Genomic DNA, 23,591 nt, shown 5'->3' with positions numbered 1-23,591 from the left:
CTCGCTAGTTACCTAAGCATGATATTGTATGTTCTGACTGAGAGATTTCTGAAAAAAATCAAACGTACAGCTCTGCTATCACTTCCAACATAAATGAAGACAGGAAACTAAACAGCAGTGACGTTTGTAGGGTTACTGAAGTTGGGCTAGCTGGTATATAATGATGTGCTACGTGATCGCTAGCGATACAGCTATGTTAGCATAACATAAACAGTGAAGCTGGAGGACGAACACTAACACTTTTCCACTTATAAAAGTTAACGTGAAGGTTCTTCATGGTTAGAGACAAATGCAATCGCATGGCAGGATGCTGTAAACGGACCAAACTTCAGTCAGGAGAACAACTGAGATAATCCATCCACAATACGAGGTTAGTCATTAATATACTGCAACAACATGGGAATAGAGCAGCTGCAGAGAATTCAACATTAATGAATCAAGGGTACAGAAGTGGAGGAAGCAAGAAGAATGAGTTTAATAAAGTTTGATTTATCTGACTGCTTTGTTTCGCTTAATGTGCCTTATAATCCCGTGCACCTTATGGTCCGAAAAATGCGTACTGCACACTGCAGTTTAATGTTGCAAAGCACCTCTTTTTAACCATATAACCATATTATACGTGGTTATGCTCAGGATATGCCAGCCCATTTCTACTGGAAATGCCTTTTGGTTAAACTTTCAGCAAGGAATTTGCATTTGCACTGTTACATTTTTATAAAGCTTTAATGTACATAAAAACCAGCTTCTTGTTTAAGTGAAAATAAATGGAAGGTTGTCTTTTTGCGCTAGTAATGTTGTGGAGTTGTATTTTGTCTCGCATCAATTATATCGTCGGTTATATCGTTATCGCAAATTTTCAAATATATATCGTGATAAATATTTTTGGCCATATCACCCTGCTCTAGTCCAAAGTCCTTCTTTAGTCTTTCTGTGTCCTCTTGAGCATCTTTTCTTGACAAATCTTGCTAATGTATAGTCAGGACCTCCACCTAAAACATACGCTCAAACAATAACATGCCTTCATTTGGGTTTTTAGATTAGATAATAGAATAACACTGCACTTTTAGCTTCTATATTGAAGTCTGTCTCTGTTGGGATTTCATTAGGGCTGCATGTAGGAATTGTGGCACCAAAGTAGGAATTTAAATCACTTAAAAATGTCACTAATATGTAGATAAGTGTCCGTTTTGGGAGGTGTTTTCACATGAGCCAAGCTGAAGGCCTTAGGCCAGCAGCTCATGCATATCAGGACCTGCCTTCTCACTCAGTCATGCACTAGACTTTGCGGAGTAGTTAAGGGATTTCCTGCATACAGAGCCAAAGAAAAGTCATTGGAACTGTAATAAGATTATTTTCTTAAACCATTCCATTAAACTGGGGTCCATTTACTCTATCTAATAGACAGTTTTATTTACCAAGTGGTCAGCAATAGCTGTTCCTGAAGCAGGAACGACCCTGTTAGTTCTATTTTCTGACCCATTTCAGGTTCCTGACCTGCCAGCCGAGAAACACGCTGCCTCTGTAGTTATGTTGTTTGTTTCAACAAAGCTGTGCTTTGTGATCCTGAAAGTGTGTCAGCCTTTAACTTACCATAACACAACCCTTTTTAAGAACTGCACACATTTTAACTCAACATGAAAGCATTGTGCTGGATTCAAATCCTGCAGAGATCTCTGTTAAGTGTGTGGCGTGGGGGGCTGATGCAAGCTCGGTTTCACTGGGCACGGCTCTGTGTTGCTCAATGGCATACACTAAATAGCACAGTTTGACATGTTGCACTGTTGCTAAGTTGGCGATGCATTAAAAAGAAAAAGTACAGCTGCTATCCTGCATGCAAATATGAAAAATTTGGTGTGTGTTCATCATCATGTGTTGAGCTCGTTTGGAAGCCGGTGAGAATAGCAGGTGCCTTCATGAAGTAAACTTTTCAGAAGGCTTTTGATTTTGAGGGTTCTGTTCTCGCTGTCAGCAGCTCACCGTTACAAGCAGTGACCTCGGCCAGCAAAGTCAGCCTTTCTGAGATATGGCCCTATTGTTGTAGGACTGTGTCTCGGTCGCTAAGCAGCACTTGGCATGCAGCCACACGGAGCTCTATGTCATGAAGCTGCAGAGGCCGAGAGCTTAGTCAGACACACATTAAAAAAATTATATACACGCCCATGCAGTGTATGCAACGTATGTGTACAGGGGACGTCCTTTTTAAACAGTTTGCTCCCCCTCAGCTCCTCCAGTTTATGGATATTATTAGTCCGTAATACAAAATGCATTTATTTTCCTCAGAAAGATGATTCTTTAAGCAAATGATGTGGGCAGATTAACAAATTGTTTAAACCAAATTAAAGCAGAGAAGAGCTGCCAGAAAATGAATCCGCAGCACTCTTTATCGTTGCCCAGTTTTTTTCTTGAGTGAAAGCACCCATTTGTTTTTAAAGACATGTAAAGTGAGTATGTGAAGATGCCAGCAGTGACAAAATATTAGATTTGCAGAGTTTTTGTCTGTAGAGCAAATGATTAATCTATTAGCCAGAAAATAACTTTCAGTTTAAATGATTGTGTTTGTTCGTTATGGTCCACTTTGCTGTCCATTTAGTGTAGCTTTGTTTGAACATGGCTGAGTCCATAAATGTGCATCCAGCACCGCAAATCCCACCTCACTTTTCACCATTACCTCGGTCGTGTTTTAAGAAAAAAACAGAATGCGCAGTTTTTGTTCCTGAAGAGGCAGCTACTAGTTTTTCTGAGCTGAGACACAAAGATCAACACCCTGGAGCCGCTTCCAGTAATGAAACCCACAGCATCCTGACCTGTTTTTGCTTTGTTTTCAACGTCTAGATCCATTGGAAAAAAATCAATTCCCAGTGAGTCAGCCAACAGTTTGCTCAGCACTGCTGATTGTGCAAACGTGTGTGTGTGTGTGTGTGTGTGTGTGTGTGTGTGTGTGTGTGTGTGTGTGTGTGTGTGTGTGTGTGTATGTGTTTTTGTACAGTAAGACGTGTGTTTTCATGTGTGCTGATAATTCAGAGTCGAGGTTTAGGGTTAGTGGGTTTAACCTCTTCTGTAAGAGGAGCATGTGGGCTGCATCTAGTTTCACAGTAGTGTCTAGTGTCGGGATAAGCTGAGAGGATTCACTGCTCTTTTCAGCACCTGCTGAACTCTGCTCTTCAAGTGTCAGCAATGCCACAACAGTTCTGGCTAATCTAAGTAAGTCATAATCTTTCTGATGGGGTGAAATGACGTGCCTGATCATCTGATATTGTCTACTCTGAACCAGATACAGCACGTTGGAATTTTTGTGAATCTTCCACAGAGATCTGTGAGCACACAGTCGTCACCAGTTGTCTTTTTTATTACCAAGTTCTCAGTCAAATACAATAATCAGCTAATCTGACACTGTGACCATTGTATCAGATAAAAATAATGTGTAGTCCCAGCTTGGTACCAGATGTACTAACACTGAATATCGCTGCGTTGTCTGTGTCTAGTAACAATAGTTTTCAAATCCCAAATAATTGATTCTGTTCATCTGGACGTAGCGTTTTCAGTGGGAGAAACGTTTCGTTACTCATCCAAGTGACTTCTTCAGTCTCAGCTGACTGCAGGTTTTCCCAATCTTATAAACAGTACATTTACATAATGACTGAAACCAGCACCACTGAAGGAACAATGGGCTGTGAGAGCAGTTCCTTGCTCATTAATATGCAAATGCTCGTGACCATTGATCAACAACCACTGATCAAAGCTCATTGATCAAAGACCACTGATCAATGGCCATGAGTACGATTCAAAGAGAGTTGGGGAAAGGCTGCAATCACAGCATTGCAAGATGGCGAAAGATGTACCCTTAGGCCCCCTCCTCGATTCAGAGATGGTCTTTCCCTTTTCACCTAAATCGCCTCCTTGACTTCCCGCTCAAACCAGAGTTCCTCCCTGTCCAGGATGTGTACATCCTCATCATTAAAAGAGTGTCCACTAGTCTGTAGGTGTAAATAGACTGCAGAGTTCTGGTCTGACGAGGTGGCTCTTCTGTGTTGTGCCATCCGCTTAGCCAGAGGTTGTTTGGTTTCCCCGATGTATTAATCCTAGCAATCCTCCTGGCACTTAACAGCGTACACTATATTACTCTGTTTGTGTCGGGGGACCCGATCCTTGGGGTGGACCAAATTTTTGTTTTTTAGTTTTCAAAAAGACAAGACATGAGTTAAACTCAAGCTCTTTTTATTGGCCACAAAGAAGTGATGTCTGTGGTTGCAAAAAGGGGCTCTCATCTTATAGGATTCTATGGCAAAGCAGTCCTGGGCCATGACATCACTCATTTCCAGTCATATTGAAGTTTCAGAAAGGAGGATTTCCCAGTTGCCTGTCACTCACAAGTTGTTAACCACCGCCATTTGCCAACATAGTCCCCCTCATGTCACATCTGGTTTCACAACGCCAAGATGGTGGCAAAAAAACAGATTTTGAGGTTTTGTGGGGAACATCATGGTAACTGCATCCATCTTTTGCTGCCTACTGTCATTCCCCATAGACACTCATTTTAAAATACCCAACTTTAGAGCTCTAGAAAGCTCACAGGTTGAGCTCATCCACTTGAATACTAGAGTTTATCTATCTGATGAATAGGTGTCATGACAAAGGTAGGTGTCAGGCATCTAAATATGGTCACCTCTGGCTCCAAAAAATAATAGAGAACGTGGTCCAAAACCAGTGAGTAATATCACTGTGGCTACATGGATCTTTTTGTAAAGCAGTTTATGACTGCATGAGCATTTAGCATGTAAAGCGTCTAGCTCCTAAAAATCTTAGTTGTGATGCCCTCATCTGAGTACTTAAAAAACCAACTCCTCCCTCATGTTATTTTTTCTCATGTTATGACGAGAGATCAGATTACTGTCAGCAAGACCAAGAAGTAGGTTTCTGGGTCATTAAAAGCTGCCCAAAGCTGAACCTGGGAAAGCCTTTCTTCACCAGTGAACTAAATTATGTAAATGTGTTCTCACCTCTAGAAACTGCCACTCAAGTGTAAACCACAATGCAGTGTTTCCCCATGCTCTCTGCTGTAATATTTACTCGTCTCCAGGTAACGTTTTGAGCTACTGCGAGCTTAATTTGCACATGACATGTCGAAGCAGTAGAAAAAATGAGAGTTGGGTGCACCACTGATACCCACAGCTTGTCACAACTGATCAGCCTGAAAGCGGCACTTGTGGTGGTATAAACACTCTGACTTCCTGTTTCTGTGTGGGAACTGTTTATGTGTATGCATCTACCATTTAGCGCAAAGAGGCATCTTCCTCCTAGTAACCCACTGAGCATATGAGCTGTAGGCGTAATCAGCAGACTTCTAAAAGTGAGGGCAACAAATCATATCAGACTTTGTTTTGCACAGCATGGTACTGTGCGTTCTATTTCATGTGTGCACTGTTCTTAACAGCAGAACATCTTTTTTTTAATATATATTTTGGGAAGTAGCTTTTTCATTTCTGGAATAGTTTGATGAGAGATGCCTTTCCATAAAAAGCTTTCCTCTGAACTTCCAGATTCTGTTCCAGAGGTAAGAAAACCTCATTCACAATACATTTGACACTTGTTACTGTGATAATTCGTTCTGTTAGGATGACAAGCGAGTTAAACACATCTGTGATAACAGCAGGGCAGAGAGAAATGTACAGTGTAAAAGTGTTTTAATGGCCAGCTTGCCTATAGAAGGCTACTGATGCTGGTGGTATGGGGACTTGGCGTAATTGGAGAGCGTGGCACGAGCAGAGGTTTTACGACCGTGTGGCGTGAGTGTGCAGTTTTGTTGCCTTTGAGATGATTGCTTAAGAGATTGAAACCAGGTCTGCAAACACTAATAGTCAGCTTCTGTCTTCAAAGCCACTTTGGTGTGGCAAAGTGGCTCTGCTGTCAGTTTGTGATTGCATGGCTCAAGGTGGCAATCTTACATGTGAGAATATGGTGATTGACTGTGACAACTCTGCGAAAATCACAAAGATTGCATTGCTACTTGCATTTAGATTCCAGTTGAAACCTCGTACATCTGAAACAGAAATTAAGAAATTTCTGCTCAAATAGTTAGGTAATTTCTGCAGGACAGCAGTTTAACTGCAGCATGGCTTAGGCGCTCACCTATGCCATGCTGCATAGGACACCTGTTATTAGTGGTTTTGGTGCTACAAATTCAGACTTTATTTAACAAACTAAGAATCACTAAGTAAGTAATTCTAACCACAAGTTGAGAGCTTGCAGTCAGGTCAGACACATCTGTAATAACAAAAACCTTCGATAGCAATTTAGTGGCCAGTTGATCTCAGATTAAAGAAAACCAACTCCTGGAACAAGCTTTATTTTCTGGACAGAGGCGAGTGGTACTGATGCCTCTGGTGTTTTAGTCTTTTGCAAAGATGAATCTCTTCTAACTTTGGTCCTAAAACAAGTCTAGTCTATTAAAGGAAGTTTTTGTGAGTTGTTTAATTATCAACTACAAGCCACGTCCTTGGATTCGGGCTCGATTTGATTTTAAATGGTGTACTCTGATGCTCCACAAGTGCTCATATAACTGTTGCCTTTAGTTCAAACTAAATAGGGCATTGTGACTTAAATATTTATTTGGAAGGCCTCTGCGTGAACCTAACGCTCAGTCTTTTGGGACTGTATTAGCCTCACTAAGAGTACTGAGAAACAACAAACCTACCCCCACTCTTCATCAAAACACTTTACTTCCTATACTTTATTCATGCGCTCTCTAAGCAAATAGGCACTCAGGGAATATTCTGCTTCATATGTGGAGGGTTGCCTGGATTTGAAGTGATGATATTCTTATTTGGAAAGATTTGCATGCTGTTTTTCTTCTTTTTTTCTTTTTTTTACCTTGTAATTGGAAGAGAGGGGGACTTACACAAGAAAGGTCGTGAGTTAAATTTAAAGTAACAGGAAGTCCATCCTCTCCATTTTTCTCATGCCTTCTTTTCTCACACACACTCTCTTTCTCTTCTCCTTTCTTTGATTTCCTGTGTATTTAGAAAGTTGTGTATAAATGCTGACTTCAGAAAATGACTCAAAGCGCTTAACGCAGACACCCAGATCAGTCAGCAGAAAGATTTCCCATCCAGACATGTGAAGGTGTAGACATTTGCCTTTATTTATTTAATCTGCGGAAGTTTAAGGTTGTCTAGTGTGACCATATTCAGACCACACGGACTGATTATGGTCACAATATGGCCGTGATATTCGAAAGAATATCAAAAGAGCATCTTAATTGACTTCAGAGATTCCGCAGTTTAAAAAGAAGAAGAAAATATAACCATATGACACCTGTTCTGAGGTCATTACTTTGGCTTTGCGTTAAATTTAGAATTGATTTTAAAATTTTAGTGGATGTTAGTAAGACCCTGCAACATCTGGGACCTTAATATCGCTCAGACATGCTTGTAAACTGTGAACCAGCTCGACCCCTCGTGTAATCTGGAACAGGCCGCCTGGATATTCTTCTGGTCGACACCAACACTGGTGAAGATTCAGGAAAAACTTACCAAATCATTTCCATCTATCTCCATCTGTCATCGGTTCTGGTCTCATTTATAATTATCAGTTTATTTCATTTCTGCTTCTTCTGTTGTTTTAATTACCATCTTTTATGGGGTTAATTTATAAGTCTTATTTACAAAGTTTTGTGGCTGCAGCCGGCTATAATTTTGATCCCCGTACACAAAGATTTGTTCTTAATGTCATTTCATTAATCTTCATTTAAAGTGGCATTAAATGACTTACACATGTGGAGCCCCTATAAAGGACAGCCTCATGATTGAGGGCTTGTTAAAATCTTAAACTCGTAGTTTATTCTATAAGTGAAGATGAAAGGATGCCCAACTTTGTAAAGTCTTTAAGGTCATTTTACTTCTCAGCCTGAGGTGAAAATAGTAAAGTAAACTGCAGAAAAAGAAAAGTGTGTATCTAAATGATCTGATACCAGGACTGTCTGTGAGTAAACACACTAATCTTTGTGTCTTTGTCACTTTTCAGTGTAGAACAAGTGGAGCTACAAGAGTGGAGCTACCCATGAAGCATGACAGGGTGGAGCTGAGGCTCAGCTGACCCTTCCCCTTCCTTCTTCTCCTTATTCTCCCCAGTGCTCCATTCGATCAGCACCAACCCCCTCCCTTCCCCTCGTTGCCCCTTCCTTCCTCCCGTGACCCCGTTGCATCTCACCCATCGTTCCTTGCCTCAAATTCCTCCAGACCTCAATCAACCGTGCCCAATGTACTCCCCGGAGCAGGAAAACATCTCCACCACCGCCTCCACCAAAGTGCCAGTGAAGTATGGAGAGCTCATTGTGCTAGGGTAAGCAGATGACAGATACTCAGCCTCACATCCAGAACACACATTTTTTAATTTGTATTATTTTTATGCAGTTATTTTTGTCTGTTAATCTTCTTACTATATTAGTAAGTGTTTGAGTCTGGGCCGCCAATTCCTCCCACAGGATCAGGAGTTGAGTAACCAAACTTGACACACAGGTACATCTTAGGCCCAGAAAGGTTCTTATCTATATCAGATATGATGACATTGTCACATTGCCTAGCAACCACCTAACAGCAGCCTAACAACCCTTTTTTTTTTTTTTTAGCATTTATGCAGCTATACCTTGTAAAAGCATTGTATCGTTTCTATTTCACTACAGCAACATATTAACTTATACCCACAAAAGTTCATGATTTATTAGGACACCATCAGTTTGCCTGGAAACCACATAGTAATGGGCTCAAATGACCTAATTTTTGCAATTATGCACCTGCAGCACATTATGAGAGCATGCTGTAGCTTTAATTCCATGACAGCAACATCTCAGTTATATCCACAAAAGCTGAAGTACACATGATGTATCATAACACCATCATGCTGCCTAGCAAGCACAAAGCGGTGGGTTAAAATGACCCATATTTTTTGCATTTATGCGTTTACAACACCTCATAAAAGCTTTATATCATTTTATTTCATAGCCAATAGCACATACAGGCCAAATAATACTGCAGCATGGTGAAAAAACAGAAATGTTTTCATGGTGCTAGAATAATAATTGTAATAAAAAAGTAAGCTCAAATTCAAATCTGCCTAATTATTCGTTAAATTCCCTGGCATCTCAATACTCAAAATATCATGTTTATTTTTTAAGTCTTCCTCAATTTCAAAGGAAAATTTTTGTGCACTTTTTTCTCATGTCTGTCACTTTTTTAGAGGTTGTCAAATTCATGAAAATTATTTATACCGGTAATATTTCTATTTAATTTGTTGATGTGTTTAATTAAAGAATCTGATTCATGGTTGGTTAATAATTAAATGTGTTGGTTGCTGCCTGTAAGTTCTAGGACTGTTAATCTGGCTTCATAAACCAAGACTCACCCTCAAAACACAGACAGATAATACCTTAATATCCTTCATGGTCATGCATGATGAATATAGTCACTGTTATGGATTTGGGGAATCCATGAAGCTCTGTTTTTTGACTGTGTTTTGCTACACAGTTATTATCTGGCATTCTAGATGCTGGACTGACAGTGGTTGGTTACAGAAATGTAATGTATCATTCAACACTGATTCAGACTTTTCTATAAATGTTGGCGCTATAAGTTGGCTAATGCAGCCTCATTACCCTCATGTCACCTAAACCATCTTATAGATATAAAACCAGCAAAAAAAACCCCCAAAAACTAAAGAACTTTTAAAAAGCACCAAAGAACCGGCAACATGTTGTAGCTTAATAATGTTTATACCGTTCAGCTGATTTCTGCTGAAGAGAATTATAGAAACATAATAGGGGTTGCAAGAGAAATACAGTGAAATTTTAAAGGTACTTTGATTGGTCAGTTTATCTGTGGATATTTTCTGACACGCTTAGAATGATTCTTTTGAAAAGATGCCAAAAAGAAACAAAAGGAATGTGTTTCCACAAAGCAGCATAAACAGTGGGGATATTTTTATCCACACAGGGTCATGCACTGAGAACACACAGATCTGGTGCTTTGGACTTATTGAACATGACAGTACCCACATTGCTTGATGCGTTACTAGATCAGTGGATGCTGAGATTTGTTTTGAGTCAAGTCCACATAGTCAGCTGTAGGAAAAACCCTTCACTCCACCCTGCATCTTCAGCATAGAAGACGCATAACTCTAACTGCACACACACTTTCTCCAGTAACAACCGACAGTGGAGGACTTCCTCTATCTGTATGTATCTCCTGTTTATTCCCCAAAGGGGCATTCCACTCTGGTCCCTGTCCCAGCCCACTCCACAGAGGAATGCAGATGTCGGAAAGACTCCTTACATGCACGTTCATAGACGCACAAACATGCACATGCACGCACACACATTTATGAGCATAGAGCGCACATTTTTCATGTCTTATACACACACACACATAGTTGGATCCACAGCTGACTCACAGTTTGTTGTTCTGGGTTGTGCTAGAGCAGCATTGTCAGGGAGATGACCGTGGAAATTTTCCCTAGTGGAAAACCGCAGTGAGCAGTAAACTCAGTTCAATGGCTTTACAAGGGAGAACCCCAGTTTTCCGTTTTGCTGTGCTTTTTCTGCTCCTAGTTTTTTGATTCTAGGTCAGGCCTCCCTTTTTTAAAGGTCAACACAGGCACTCACTGCTCCATGACATGAGCAAATACATACTGTGCAGCAACTGAGGCTGCTCTTTAAACCTTTGCAGGGTTCAATGAAACTGCATGTGTTTCGTGAGTGGTCACTGTGGGAGTTGAGCATCTAACCCTCACATTAGCACCACAGCAGGCGTTTTGACCTATCACAGTCAAGTAAAGACATCACCGGCACTCAAGCCACGCTGCGAGTTTTCTTGTCTTTCTTGTCTTTCAATCCTTTGTCGATTGAAAGTTACCATCCAAAAGTAAAGGGTGTTTTCGCTCAGCCTCTGGTATCTTAACGCAAAAATATTCAGTGCAATCACTGGGCAACTTTTCTCCAAGGAGGTTGATATCCTATTTTTATTCTAGTGTGACTGAGCTATAAAGTAGCATTGCTCTAGTCTCATGTGTCAAAACTCAAAGACACATGAGACCTTTGTCAATTAAAACTGGCAAAGGCCCAAATCGTAGCCAGCTGCAGACTTAGTTTGATTTGTTGGTTTTTGTGTATTTAGTTACCCGCACTGACTAAATGGTGTAACTTTGAGGCCTTTATGTGGACTAAATCATTGCTAAATGATATCCACGATATTTTTAGTTTTTTATTTATCAAACTGTGTTCATGCACAACATATTTCCAGCCATTCATGGGATCCCAACTGGCCCATAGCAAAACTGTGTTCAGCTGCTCTAGTTGCAGCCAAATTGTACTGTGACACCAACAACAAATGTCTCGCAATAAATTATCGGAAAGCAGCTGTTGAAGAAATCCTCAGAAAATGTAAAAATGTGACTGTATTGAGCTGATCATTTGATTTACCTTGAATCACTGCCAGCATCCTCCTGGGGCATGATGGGTGAACAGCTCAAGAAACCAGGGCTCTCTGTTTCACCTCTTCCCTATCATAAAACCTCGTGCCAAATCAGGATGATTGCACTTTTGCTAGCTGGGGGGTTGGGAGACAAAAGGCAATGCAATAAATTACTTGGAAGGCAGCTGGAAGGTTTTCATGGTTCTATGAAGTAAACAGCTTAGCTGTTGTAAACTCCACCCATCTGAATGTCTGTTTGTCCTTCTGTTTGTGTCGCCTGTGTAACTGACAACAGATCCACAAATAGCAACAGAGAAACCCATCAACGATCTAAACGCCTAACTGAGTCCAATATGTTTCATGCCCAGTAATGCTAGTAGCCTAATGCGGAGGAATGCTGTGGTGTCTCTGGGGATGGTCTGTTTACAGGTGCCCTGGACATGCATGTGGGGCTTTTAAACAGCTGTAATGCTGCAGATGAGATCCCTCCCCCAGTGCACCTCTGTCTGTCTGCATGCATCATTTCTGTGAGCTTAACTGTGTGTCCACAAATATTATTAGTTTATCCGTGTGGCTTAAATCCTCATGAATCATGAATGTGATTCCCTATACTCCACAGCTGTGCAAACACATAGATACAGGTCTCACGGAGAGAACTATTACAATCATGTATATTTTGTCTTTTATTGCCTACTTTTTAAAGCACAACATCTTTTTAAGTAATTACCAACTCTAAGTCAGTACTATTGCAGTGTTAAAGGTGACTGGATTGGTAGATTTAACAATAAGCCAGATAATTCGTCAGGTTTTCCCAAATGCCGCATTTGGAGACTCAATAATAGAGGTGAGGCCTTGGAGACTACATTTACCCATGTCAGCATCCACCTGTCAGTCAATGGGACCATACACCCAAACTTTATGCCGTATAAACTTGTATGTTTTTAACATGTCTTTGGGGATTGGCTCGCTATCAGAGCTGGCCTTTAAATGTCCACTAGAGGAACTGCGGTTTTTGGCCTTGCTCACTTTATTTTTCAGCCCTGATAGTTGCTGCTTGGTTTTACACATATAAACAGAGACACAGAGAGTGACTCATGCATGAGAAGTAATTGCTCACACTACCTGCCTTTATGCTTTTATAGGTTTACTGTATGAGTGTTACCTTGTTGCTGCAAACTGGGATTTAGTTTATTAGTGTTTGGAGTGAATACACAGACACACACAGACACACACAAACATACTAGATGGTGCTAGCTGTCGGAAATAAGGAATACAGTATGAATCTGCACATTCAGACTAACTTTTTCCTGACTCTGGTTCTTCCTGTCTTCCAACCTGCATGCACAATCATGACCTTGTCGCCGATCTTTGACCTTTCTGCTTTTGTTTTGAGAATATTCGTGTCATGCATGCAGTACTGCTACCCATGGGAACCTGATTTTGAACTGCCAGGAACACTTTGGGCTCTTTCCAGCAGACCGCCCTGCCCTTGCTCTGGATACGGGCTAAACTTCACCATGGTTACAGTCTTGCCATGGTTACTCTTCCCAAACGTTGCCGTGGCTCTGTTCTCTCACCATGGTTACTCATAAACCCTTCAAGCGTTGTTTGATCCCAGATCTTCTAACTCAGAGAAACATTTAGCTGGAGGCTGGGCGTCCTCACAAACCCGCCTGTGTCGTCTGTCATACCTGGACTTCATAGAGGGGGTGGGTTTGTTTCAAGAGTCTGATTGGCCGGAGACACGTTCCAACTGTGCTTATACTGCATGAATAGTTTTCCTGTATGAAGAAGATTACCTCTTTGAAAGACTACACATTGAACCTTGAGTTACGTGTGACTGTTTCTTATGTGTTCTGAGACGTAAAGTGCAGTTAGGGTATAAGTCAGAAGAGTTCATACCGTAACGTCTGTGGCTTCTGGATGTCATAACAATGTTAAAGTAGCGAGCAGTGTTTATGCATGCAGTAATGTTTATAAAGCCGTGGCACCGCTCATAGGAATATCACTTCACACTGGTGACGGCTTATCTGAAACATGTGTGTGCAATAACGAGTAAAACATCTGTGTACTGAGAGAAACACGGATCCGATGTGTTTGGAAATTTCTCTCTTTTTGTTCAGTAATAAGTTTGTTACAATTTTCCATAAATGAGCAAACAGAACCAAAACCAAAATGTAGTGTGTTTATATAAATACATGTAAATATTGTTTAGACTATTTATTATGTGTTGTCTGCTTAAATAATTAGTGGCAGACTTCAAATTATATGTGATTGCATTTCCTTATTGTACAAATAAATGAAGTCAGAGAAGCCCAACGTGCAACAGACCACTCCTCTTGTACAATTTTAGACAAAAATCTTGCAGCAGTTCAAAAAGTGCAACATACTGTTCCGATGGACTTTCTGAAAGATCCAAATTGTCCACATTTTTCCAAAAAACTCAAAAGACCTTTTTAAATACAATTAGTTTACTTTATTAGGTAGACCTCGCTGGTACTGAGTTGGATCCTTTTTTTTTCATCAGATTTTGGATTTTTGTCCAAATTGACACATGACAGCATCACAGATTTCTTTTATTCATGATGCGAGTTTCCCGTTTCACGACATCCCAAAGGTGCTCTGCTGGACTGAGATCTGGTGACTTTGGAGGTCGTTTGAGTTTATTAAACTACTTGTCATGTTCAGGAAGCTAATATGATATGATTTGAGCTTTGGGGCACGTTATGCTGCTGGAAGGCCATTCAAAGATGGTCTCACAGTGGTAATAAAGGGATGGACATGGTCAGGAACAATACAACAGAAGTCGAGACGCAACAGCCTAGGTAGCGTTTTTCCAATTTTCTGTTGTCCAAGAGAGTCTGTGTGAATTGTAGCTCAGTTTCTTGTTTTTAGATGACAAGAGTGGCACCCGGTGTGATCTTCTGCCTGTGTGTGTGTGTTATGACTGACGTAATTTTAGTCTGCAAAACTGGGTTATAACACGTGGTCATTTGAGTGGCTGTTGACTTCTTGTTTCCAGCTTCTCTGACCTCTGGTATCATTAAAGCATTTTCTTCCAGAAAACTGTGGCTCACTGGATATTTTCTCTGCAAACCCTAGAGATAGTTGTGTGGGAAAATCCCAGTAGATTAGCAATTAGTGGGACCATGCCACCTTAAAAGTCAAATCTTAAATCACCTTCCCCGTTCTGATTCCCCGTTTGAACTTCAGCATGTCACAGCGCAGAGCTCCTGCCGTATATATCAAATATAAATGATTAAATATTTGCCTTGAACAGGTGTACCTAATAAAATGTCAGTGAATTACATATTACTTTTAACATGTATCCAGTGTGTAACATTCAACCTGTATTGTTTTGTCTGTTTTTGTTAAAAATAAAAACAATGCTATCAGCTTTTTGTCCTTTTTGCTTTGTTTTTTTTTTTTTTTTTTTTGCTGGATACATAACTTCGGCTCTACTGGAATTTATTTTGAAATAATGTAACTACTTCCTGAAATCCTCTGTGGCCGCTTTTACCTGGAAACTCAAACTGCCTTTCAACCTGTTTTGCTTTAATGACTTCCTTTTGTTGATTGTGTTGTTGTGAGGGCGAGTGAGCGCCTTCCTTCTGCTGTACTGAATAGAAAGTAGAAGGTTTTATGAGAGGGATGAACCAGATATCATTTTTTCTTTCTGTCTTGGTAATCAGTGGCACTTTGTTGACCTGCTGAAATGTGGACAGAAGTGATGAATGTTTTCTTATTTCAGGATGTTAACAAAGTCACACACACACGCTCAGAGAGACACAACAGCGCAGTCACAGTGCTGCTGAGAGCCACAGAGACTTTTCTGTTGGAGGGAACGCCTCTGTTTATTCTCCTTTCCTCAGCCATGTATCAGTCTAAATGAGTCTCTCTGTGTGTTTATTTTCTCAGCCTTTCGAGGGTTATGTTTGGAGGGCTTTATTGTTTTGGGGCACATGATGTACTTTTGTAGAAAGGCATGTATAAAAAGTATAGGTTGCTGTTTGTGTGCGTGTAGTCTTAGGCACTTGGAGGGAGTGCACTAAAAGGCCTCAAGCATTTTCCACAATGACTGTTTTTTCCAGCGTATTATGCAGCTGCCCAGACAATAATGCCCTATTGTTTTATGCATGCATAAGTGTGTTTATGTTTGTGTGTGTGTGTACATGCAGATACAATGGCTCTCTGCCCAACGGGGATCGGGGGCGACGTAAAAGCCGCTTTGCACTTTGCAAGAGGCCGAAGGCAAACGGGGTGAAGCCCAGCACAGTTCACGTCGCCTGCTCTCCACAAGCAGCCAAGGTGAGACGCACAATAACACGACCTTTTAGACTTACAAGTGATCACAAAGCTGCAGCCGTCAGTTAGATTCATTAAACACATGGCCTAAACATTTAATGATGGAAAATTGCATTCTTTAATTCATCTCTGCGTAGGTGTGGGATGTTGTTTTTATGAAAACGTCAAATACAAACACACTGGTTCAGTGGTTTTGGCCTGCAGTGCTCCAACAAAGGCTTTTGTGAAACTGCTTTTTTGTTCTGTGATATTAAAGTACTGCACACAATGAATCTCACAAACACACACACAATTGTCAGGAGAGAAAAGGAAAAAAAGCTCAGCAGAGCTTCCCTGAGTTTGCAGAACAAGGAAAAAAATCAGGTACAAGGTTTTGTCAAGGTTTTAAAATATATTTGGACAATGGTTTTTACATGGGATTTAACTGGAACATGGTCAAGGTTTATAAGAGAAACAAATGCGAGCTGTCCAGTGGAAGGTAACTGAGCATTTTCTTGCAAAATCCAGGGTAGAACACATTCATGTGTTTCCATCATCAGCCCAAAGACTGCCCAGAAATCCACTAAAATCTGTTAAATGATCAGGGAATTGTAGTTGTGTATGTGTGCAAGAGAGTGCTTTTTTTGGTTTGACATCAGCACATAATGGCTTCTCTGAGAACGCACACTTTTATACCCTGACTCACACACGCACTCGCGCACAGGCCAGGCTTTAGCTGCAGTCTGGAAGAGCGATTGTCCGTTTCAGTCCTGTGTGTGGTCCTAACTGACCAAAAAGAACATGGATCCAGTTAATGATTACACATCTCCACCCTTCCCGTGTGCATCTGTTATTTTCTGCAAGGATCATTGAGGAGATGTCAGAGGTGTTTTTGATAGAAAACATGCTCAGTTCAGTCTTCTGCATTTAAAGTGAAGGGTATGATTCTGCTTTCGGTGCTGATCTGATCTCTTCCTTCTGTCTTTCCAGGCCATAAGCAACAAAGACCAGCACAGCATCTCTTACACTCTGTCTCGAGCCCAGACGGTGGTGGTGGAGTACACCCACGACAGCAATACAGACATGTTCCAGGTAACAAGCCCCAGCTTTTATCACCGTGCCTGGAGTTTTACAACCAATTCACAGTCCTTACTTTTTCCACTTCACTGCTCCACTCACACACATATTAAATAGAGGCTGGTAACAGAGCATCTGCGTGTTTAGTGCAGGGATTTTCGATCTTTAAAGCAGAGCCCTTGAAGGGACGCCGGAATGAGAGACATGAGGCACAATGTGTGAGGTGAAGTGCATGATGTCTTTCTGAAAATAATTGGAAGTTAGTTGTTGTGGTTTGGCCCGCTTATCAACACAGTCAGCAGTTGGATCTGCAGCAGTGGAAGTGACACATAGACACTTGAGATACTTTGAAACCTCAGTCCTGATTACAGCAAACTGCTTCCAAATTTGTACCTCTCGTAATAACGGACCCTTTATTCCAATGTGCACCATGAATAAAGGGCCACAAATGGACTTGGAAAAGCTAAGAAAAAAGCCTCTTTGAAAAACAATATCAAAGTACTTCAGTTATAGTTGTCTGTGTACTAAAACAGGTTCAGCATCTTCATAATGTGCCATATCTCAAAGTATAAACCAGAGATTCTTTTTGAGCTTTATCCATATCAAGTCACCAATAAACAAGGATCAAAGCTGAATTTTAGTTAATAAAAAATAACACAAAAGCATCACCACAGTTTTGTTTTCTATACAAAAATCTTTTGTATAGTCCACATCCCCCTGGATGAGCCACAGTTTGAGAACCACCACTGGTGTATACAAATGTAAATGTAGAAATGTTTTTAATTTAAAAAAAAAAAAAAAAAGCCCTTAATGTAACACCTCTCCATGAATCGCCACCTTATCGTGGTGGAGGGGTTTGCGTGCCCGTGTGATCCCAGGAGCTATGTTGTCGGGGGCAACTTGCCCCTGGTAGGGTCTCCCAAGGCAAATTGGTCCTGGGTGAGGGGCCAGACTAAGTGCGATTCAAAAAAAGAAAAGCAAAAACAACCGCAACAAAAACAAAAACAAACAAAAAAACCTTAGAAGTACTGCCCAGATTAGGAAACTACCCAGGAGCCTCGGTGAATGGGCTTATTGTCAGCTCAAGCGATGTTCGACTCCACCATCCTGTCAGTTTACCACCTGCAAAAGGATCCATGGGGGTCCGGTGCTTTGTGTATTCACGGAGGTGTTGGCGGGATAATCCCTGGCGCCCTAAACTGCGCATAAGAAAAGGCAGAACTGTTCATTTATTGGCCGATCTATGAAAAAAAGAATAAGATCCCAAATGCAAGCTTGGTCATTTGAAAGGAGGAGGTTTAAGTGACGTCCTACTAGAAGGAGGCAAGTCCAGGACCTGCTGCAGATAACACGTTTCTCAGTTGGCTTGGCTTCAGTGTCCTCACCAGAAGAGGGGTAAAGGGAAGACTGAGCATCTCTGCTTAGACTGGAGTCCCTGTGTCCCAGACATGAATAAGCAGCAGAAAACGGATGCATGCTTGGATATAAAATGATCTTTACATCAAATGGAGTTTTAATGAAATGGTAAATGTTAAAATTTCTATTTTTTTTTTTTTTTTTTGCCTGATGACCTTAACTGGTGAGTCGCCTTAAGCTTGGAAAAAGCAGTCTACTGCTCTGCTGGTGCTTTCAGCCATGTCACATAATGACTTCTTTCCATCTGGTGACATTAACTCTTGGAGCTGACTGTGTCCTGATCTCACTGTGTTGAGTAATAAAATGAACCAATCATGAATCATTCATCTTAGTCAGATTTGGACAAAAGATATTACTGCATCAGTAAAGCTTTTAACACAGAATTCCTCCAAAGTCATTGTGTTCTGTCTTGACTTGCACTAACACTGAGGCTTTCCTGTGTGGTGTCTATGGTACTCTGGTGACGCTATCAGGGAAGAAAAGTACTCATCTTTAGGGGTTTTATGGGTTTTATACAAGTTTGCAATGCATGTGAAGCAATTCGACTCTACTTAAAAGTCTCTAGCATGTCTTTGTTCTGCGTATTGTCTGCTATTAAAGATTATCCAACTGTCTTGGCTTATGTATTTCAAATTTCCTAATGGATTCCATCCTGGACACATTCTGCATCCATTTAGCAGTTTTTGTCTCCATTCTCTGTTATGTTTTTCATCTTACCAGCTTCCCCTGAGGTAATACATCATTATATTATCACATCGCTGAAAAGCATTGTGGGCTAATCTTTCCATCTCTCTTCTCCAGATCGGTCGATCCACAGAGAGTCCAATAGACTTTGTAGTGACGGATACAGTGGCAGGCAGCCAGAGTAACGCAGACACTCAGTCGGTCCAAAGCACCATCTCCCGCTTCGCCTGCCGCATTATGTGCCAGCGCACGCCGCCTTACACAGCGCGCATTTACGCCGCAGGCTTCGACTCTTCCAAGAGCATCTTCCTCGGGGTGAGCACTGTTTCATCTGGAGCTTCAGACACGTGTGGGCGAGTTTGTGAGAGCAAAAAGGCAGAAGGATGAGAGAAGGAAAGACTAAAGAACCACAGGACAAAGAGGAAAACAAGACATGAAAGACGTGTCGTAGAGCGTGTGCTCTCATATTATTCTAAAACCTTTAACCTGCTTTTACTTTTCCCATGTTCTTGTTTTTACTGTCCTTCTCAATTTGTCATTGTTTGACAGCAGAGGACAACAACTGATGGTGTCCTGTTAGTGCTCTTGGTGGCAACACTAAACTCACACATGCTCAGTAGAGAAAGCTCAGTCTGCTAAATATGTATCTGCACATTGTCTGCTAAATATGATTGGAGGTTGGACGAAGGGCTGCTGAACGCATATGAATATCAGCGTGTTTTTTGCTTCATTCAGGAGAAAGCTGCTAAGTGGAAGACATCTGATGGTCAGATGGACGGGTTGACCACCAATGGCGTGCTGGTGATGCACCCTCGCAACGGCTTTAGCCAGGACTCCAAACCAGGCGTCTGGAGGGAGATCTCGGTCTGCGGCAACGTCTTCACCCTGCGAGAAACGCGCTCAGCACAGCAGCGGGGAAAGATGGTAGGAACACATGAACTGTTTACTTTTTTCCATAGGTGTATCTACTTAAAATTTCATACAAGTTTGAATCTCACTGACCCTGAGGTCAGGTTTTTCTGAAAAAATATATACAATAGGTGTGTTTACTAGGAAGCTGAGGGGAAGCGCTGGTGGATGCCAATATTTTTGACACTGTGGATTGTCATTTTTCAGCTCCACAGGTTTCAGCTTGTTCTCCACTAACTCCTAGCAACCTGTGCCAATTAAGGAAGTTAGTGCCACGCTTTGTCACCAAAAATAGTCAATTCTGGCCAAAAGTTATGAGTTCCTGCATATTTCCACTTTTTTAAAGTTGTCAGGAAATAGTCACAGTAATTAGTAAAATATACAGGTTAAAAGAAGAAACTCTCAGAAGGGGGAGAAAATTAGCGAGTTCTAAAAGTTGCATAATTGTTGCACAAACATCATCACACGTTCAGTGATTATTAGCATCTAAATGTTAATGTTTATTTTGATTTGAGCATTTTAACCTGTTTTAATCACTGCTAAAAAACGCATGAAAACCTTGAAATGCACAGTTCTTGGTCTTTGCCTTTTTAGAGGTAATTTTTTCTTCTACAATCACAAATATTGTGATTTTCTTGCAGAACTGCTGTATCGCGATGCCACAGTTATCGTAGGATATGTATCATGAGTTACTGTGATTAACATGATGAATGCATTTTCAGTCTCTCTGCTCCGTGGCAATCAGTTAACCGCAAAACATATTTCCCTCGCACACATTCCATCACAGTATCTCATACTTCATCACAATCGCATAGCAGCGCTGTCACTCAGGCAGCAGGAGGTCAGTCAGAGCTTAACACCCACCAGGAGGTCACTGGGATGCTATCTCCATGGCAGCAGGCCCTCCTGTCAAAGCTGTTTGTAACAAGACCATGTAAGGGATCCTCCTGCTGACGTCACAGTCTCCCAGCCAGTCGCGGCGCTGTCTGCGTCTCATCAGTGTGGACAGTTGTCTGATTGGATTTACGAGGCTGTTGGGATGTTTCATTAGGTCTTTGTTTCTTCTCCTCCTCTCCACAAGATGTATATCATCAGCCACGCGCACACAGTCAGCAGCCGTAATATTAATCCATCCCTTTATCGAGTGTCCCACCTGCTCTCAAGTCTTTCCACAAATTAACAGCTCCCTTATCTCCACCTGCCCTTTCCCATCCACACACTTACCAGTGTTATCCACCTCTACAGCATCCACTCGTTATTTCACAGCTGGTTGATCATTTGTATTGCCAGCTGCGGGACAGCACATATTTTCATTACGCACGGTAACAAAGCGCGATGGTGTTTAAACCGTCTGCACATACGAGTGGTTACTGCTCAGGTGGAGTCCTTTCATTGTCAGCGTCACTACAGTTGGGGTAACATCACTATACAAGATGAAAGGCTGTGGGACTTTACTACAAAGATAACTTGTACTTTCTTAAAACATGTTTCTTTAACATGTGACTACAACAAGAAGCCTTAACTCTAAAGAGGATGTTGGAGCCCTGGTTTGAAATATTACACCCATTGTTGTTTTGTTGTATGTGCTATTACACAGAGATACAGAAAAAAGTAAAACATGAATTAAATTTTAAAATTACCGTATTTTCTCTGTGATTTTTTCAAAGTTTGAGTTAGTAAACCCCACTTAGATGAAATATTTTTCTTTTATTTAAAGTCCTAAACAGGCCAAAACCTGTTTAGTGGAGTGCAAATCTTGATTGTTGAGACTAGAATTTAATGACTAAATAGCTGACTAAATATATGTGTGCTTTTATAAGTCATTTATTCTGTTTTGGCCTTTGATGAATAATGTGAAACCAAAAGAGAGAAATGAAATCTTGTGTCACGATGAAACTGAAATAAACCTGCTCAATGCATTTTTGTGCCTCCAGTCACATCTCTGCATGAAGCAATAAAAACACTCCGTCAACTGCCACTGTTACTCAGCAGTGACTCCATGCAGTCCCTATCTAAATAAATGAGGAAATAGACCTAACATGAATTTTAATTTTGGCCATCAGGGAATAAAATGTAGCGAAAAAATCTGATAATAAGTGCTTTAAAAATTTTGTGACTCTGATTCAGGTTTAAAAAGTTTGTCTTTGTTGCCAGTTCTTCTTAGCCAAAAATAAGACATAAAGCACACTTCTCGATATCTTTACTACAATAAAGTGTAGATGGGAATCACTACAACAACATGATTGTCTTAAATGCTTCCTGGACTGGATCTTTTTGTGGCAGGAGCAGCACAACCTCCATATTTAAAGTTAAGGGATCAGATTTCTGTTCAGGGTTAAACTGCTTAGAAACCTTCCAGCAGATGTCATTTCAGTCCAGTTAGGTGTTGGTTTGTATTCACTCGATATCAAAACTAGAATTAAAAACTGAGTGTTGGACTCATCCAACAACCTTAAATCATTAAACAACAACATTATTTTTGACCGAAAAGGGTGAAAACTGAACATCTTACTGGCTTCTAATAGTGTTTTCCTCAACTCTCAAGTGCACTTCTCTTAATGAGAGAACTGCTCTGCCGTAGCGGACGCTGACACATGAAGGACATTGTGATTGAATAGTCTTGAATAAATTGGCTCAGCACGTTTGCCAAAAGCCCCTGAGTTGTTGGTTTAATGTTTAGCTCCACGGTGTGTAATCTTTAAATGACATGTGGGGATAAAGATTCATCAGAAGCATTTTTGGTAGCTTTTTTGCATCGTTACTGGGAGGTGAAGATGAAACATGCACAAGTTTGTTTCAGTTATTGGGTGGATTGAGTCAGCCTTTACCAGCAGGGCAGCTGGTTTGCCCTTCTGTTTGACATAATTAGGAATATCTTACAGTGCAGTCTACACACACGCACACACACATATAACAGTGGGTTGTAGTGGGGGGTAGTGCTGCTGTGGGGGTTTTCGTGAGGGATGACAAATGATCGGAGTGCAGTGTCTGAGCTCCTGCTGCTTTAATACAAGCTTTTGTCCTGATAATTTAACGGTTTCAGTGTAATTTAATTAAACTCTGAGAGGAGGTGAGAGCATCTCGATGTTTACATGGACCGAGGGCCCTTATGTCATTAAGCTTGAGCATGATTATACACTGAGGAGACAAATACTTCTTTAAACTGTCTTTTTAAGTGGGTTAGAAGAAGCTACCTTATAAATACAGGGTTTTGCTTAACCTTCTGAACTCTTACCTGTTCCAGCTGAAAATCTGAAGTACGTAACATAAAGCCTGAGGGTGAGGATCGGCTCACAGACGATGTTAATCCAGGCCGGTACTTTTTAAAAGGAAGGGAAAACGAAACAATGCCTCAAAATGAATAAAAGGCAGCGCTATGCGATTCAGTCTCAGAATGAATGACTATAACAAGGTTGTACTGCTTTTAACTCTATTCCATCAGACGTCACTCTACTGTGTTCAAATTGGGCAGTTTGAAGGCTATATTATGGTCGCCGCATGACCATAATATTGACCATTCAGGACAGTGAGCTGATGGTCAGTTTCACCATTCCGTGCTAGTATTGAGGTTTCACAGTCACATGACTACTAACCATGTTGACGGTAACTTGTCCGTCATTTATGAGGGGAAAATGTATGTTCCCCAACCAGTTGGCCTCCTTAAAGTTTCTTTGGTTGCTTGCAGATTTCCGCAGTCGCCCATAGTTTCTACGGAAAACTCTGACTTGTCTAAGAAAACTCTCCAGCTGCTCTCCAAGCAGG

General features: G+C 41.0%; 1 protein-coding gene across 2 annotated transcripts in view; it reads left to right on the top strand.

Annotated features, from left to right (window-relative positions):
- The window catches only part of peli1b (pellino E3 ubiquitin protein ligase 1b), a 54,931-nt gene that overhangs the window by 23,925 nt on the left and 7,415 nt on the right, over nt 1–23,591 (top strand). For both annotated transcript variants that reach the window (XM_085427344.1, XM_085427343.1), the window contains exons 2-6: nt 8,020–8,337; nt 15,638–15,767; nt 16,734–16,835; nt 19,038–19,235; nt 19,656–19,844. In XM_085427344.1, coding sequence (XP_085283470.1) covers nt 8,255–8,337; nt 15,638–15,767; nt 16,734–16,835; nt 19,038–19,235; nt 19,656–19,844 — 702 coding nt within the window. In that variant the 5' untranslated portion in view covers nt 8,020–8,254. The remainder of the gene's footprint in view (nt 1–8,019; nt 8,338–15,637; nt 15,768–16,733; nt 16,836–19,037; nt 19,236–19,655; nt 19,845–23,591) is intronic.

Source organism: Rhamphochromis longiceps, linkage group LG13 (genome assembly GCF_057381845.1).
Source record: "Rhamphochromis longiceps isolate RC_006_pf linkage group LG13, R_longiceps_female_GT1.1, whole genome shotgun sequence".
In the NCBI taxonomy this organism is placed as follows: Eukaryota; Metazoa; Chordata; class Actinopteri; order Cichliformes; family Cichlidae; genus Rhamphochromis; species Rhamphochromis longiceps.
Note: the sequence above shows the minus strand (reverse complement) of the source record. Positions and strands in the feature narration are given on the sequence as shown.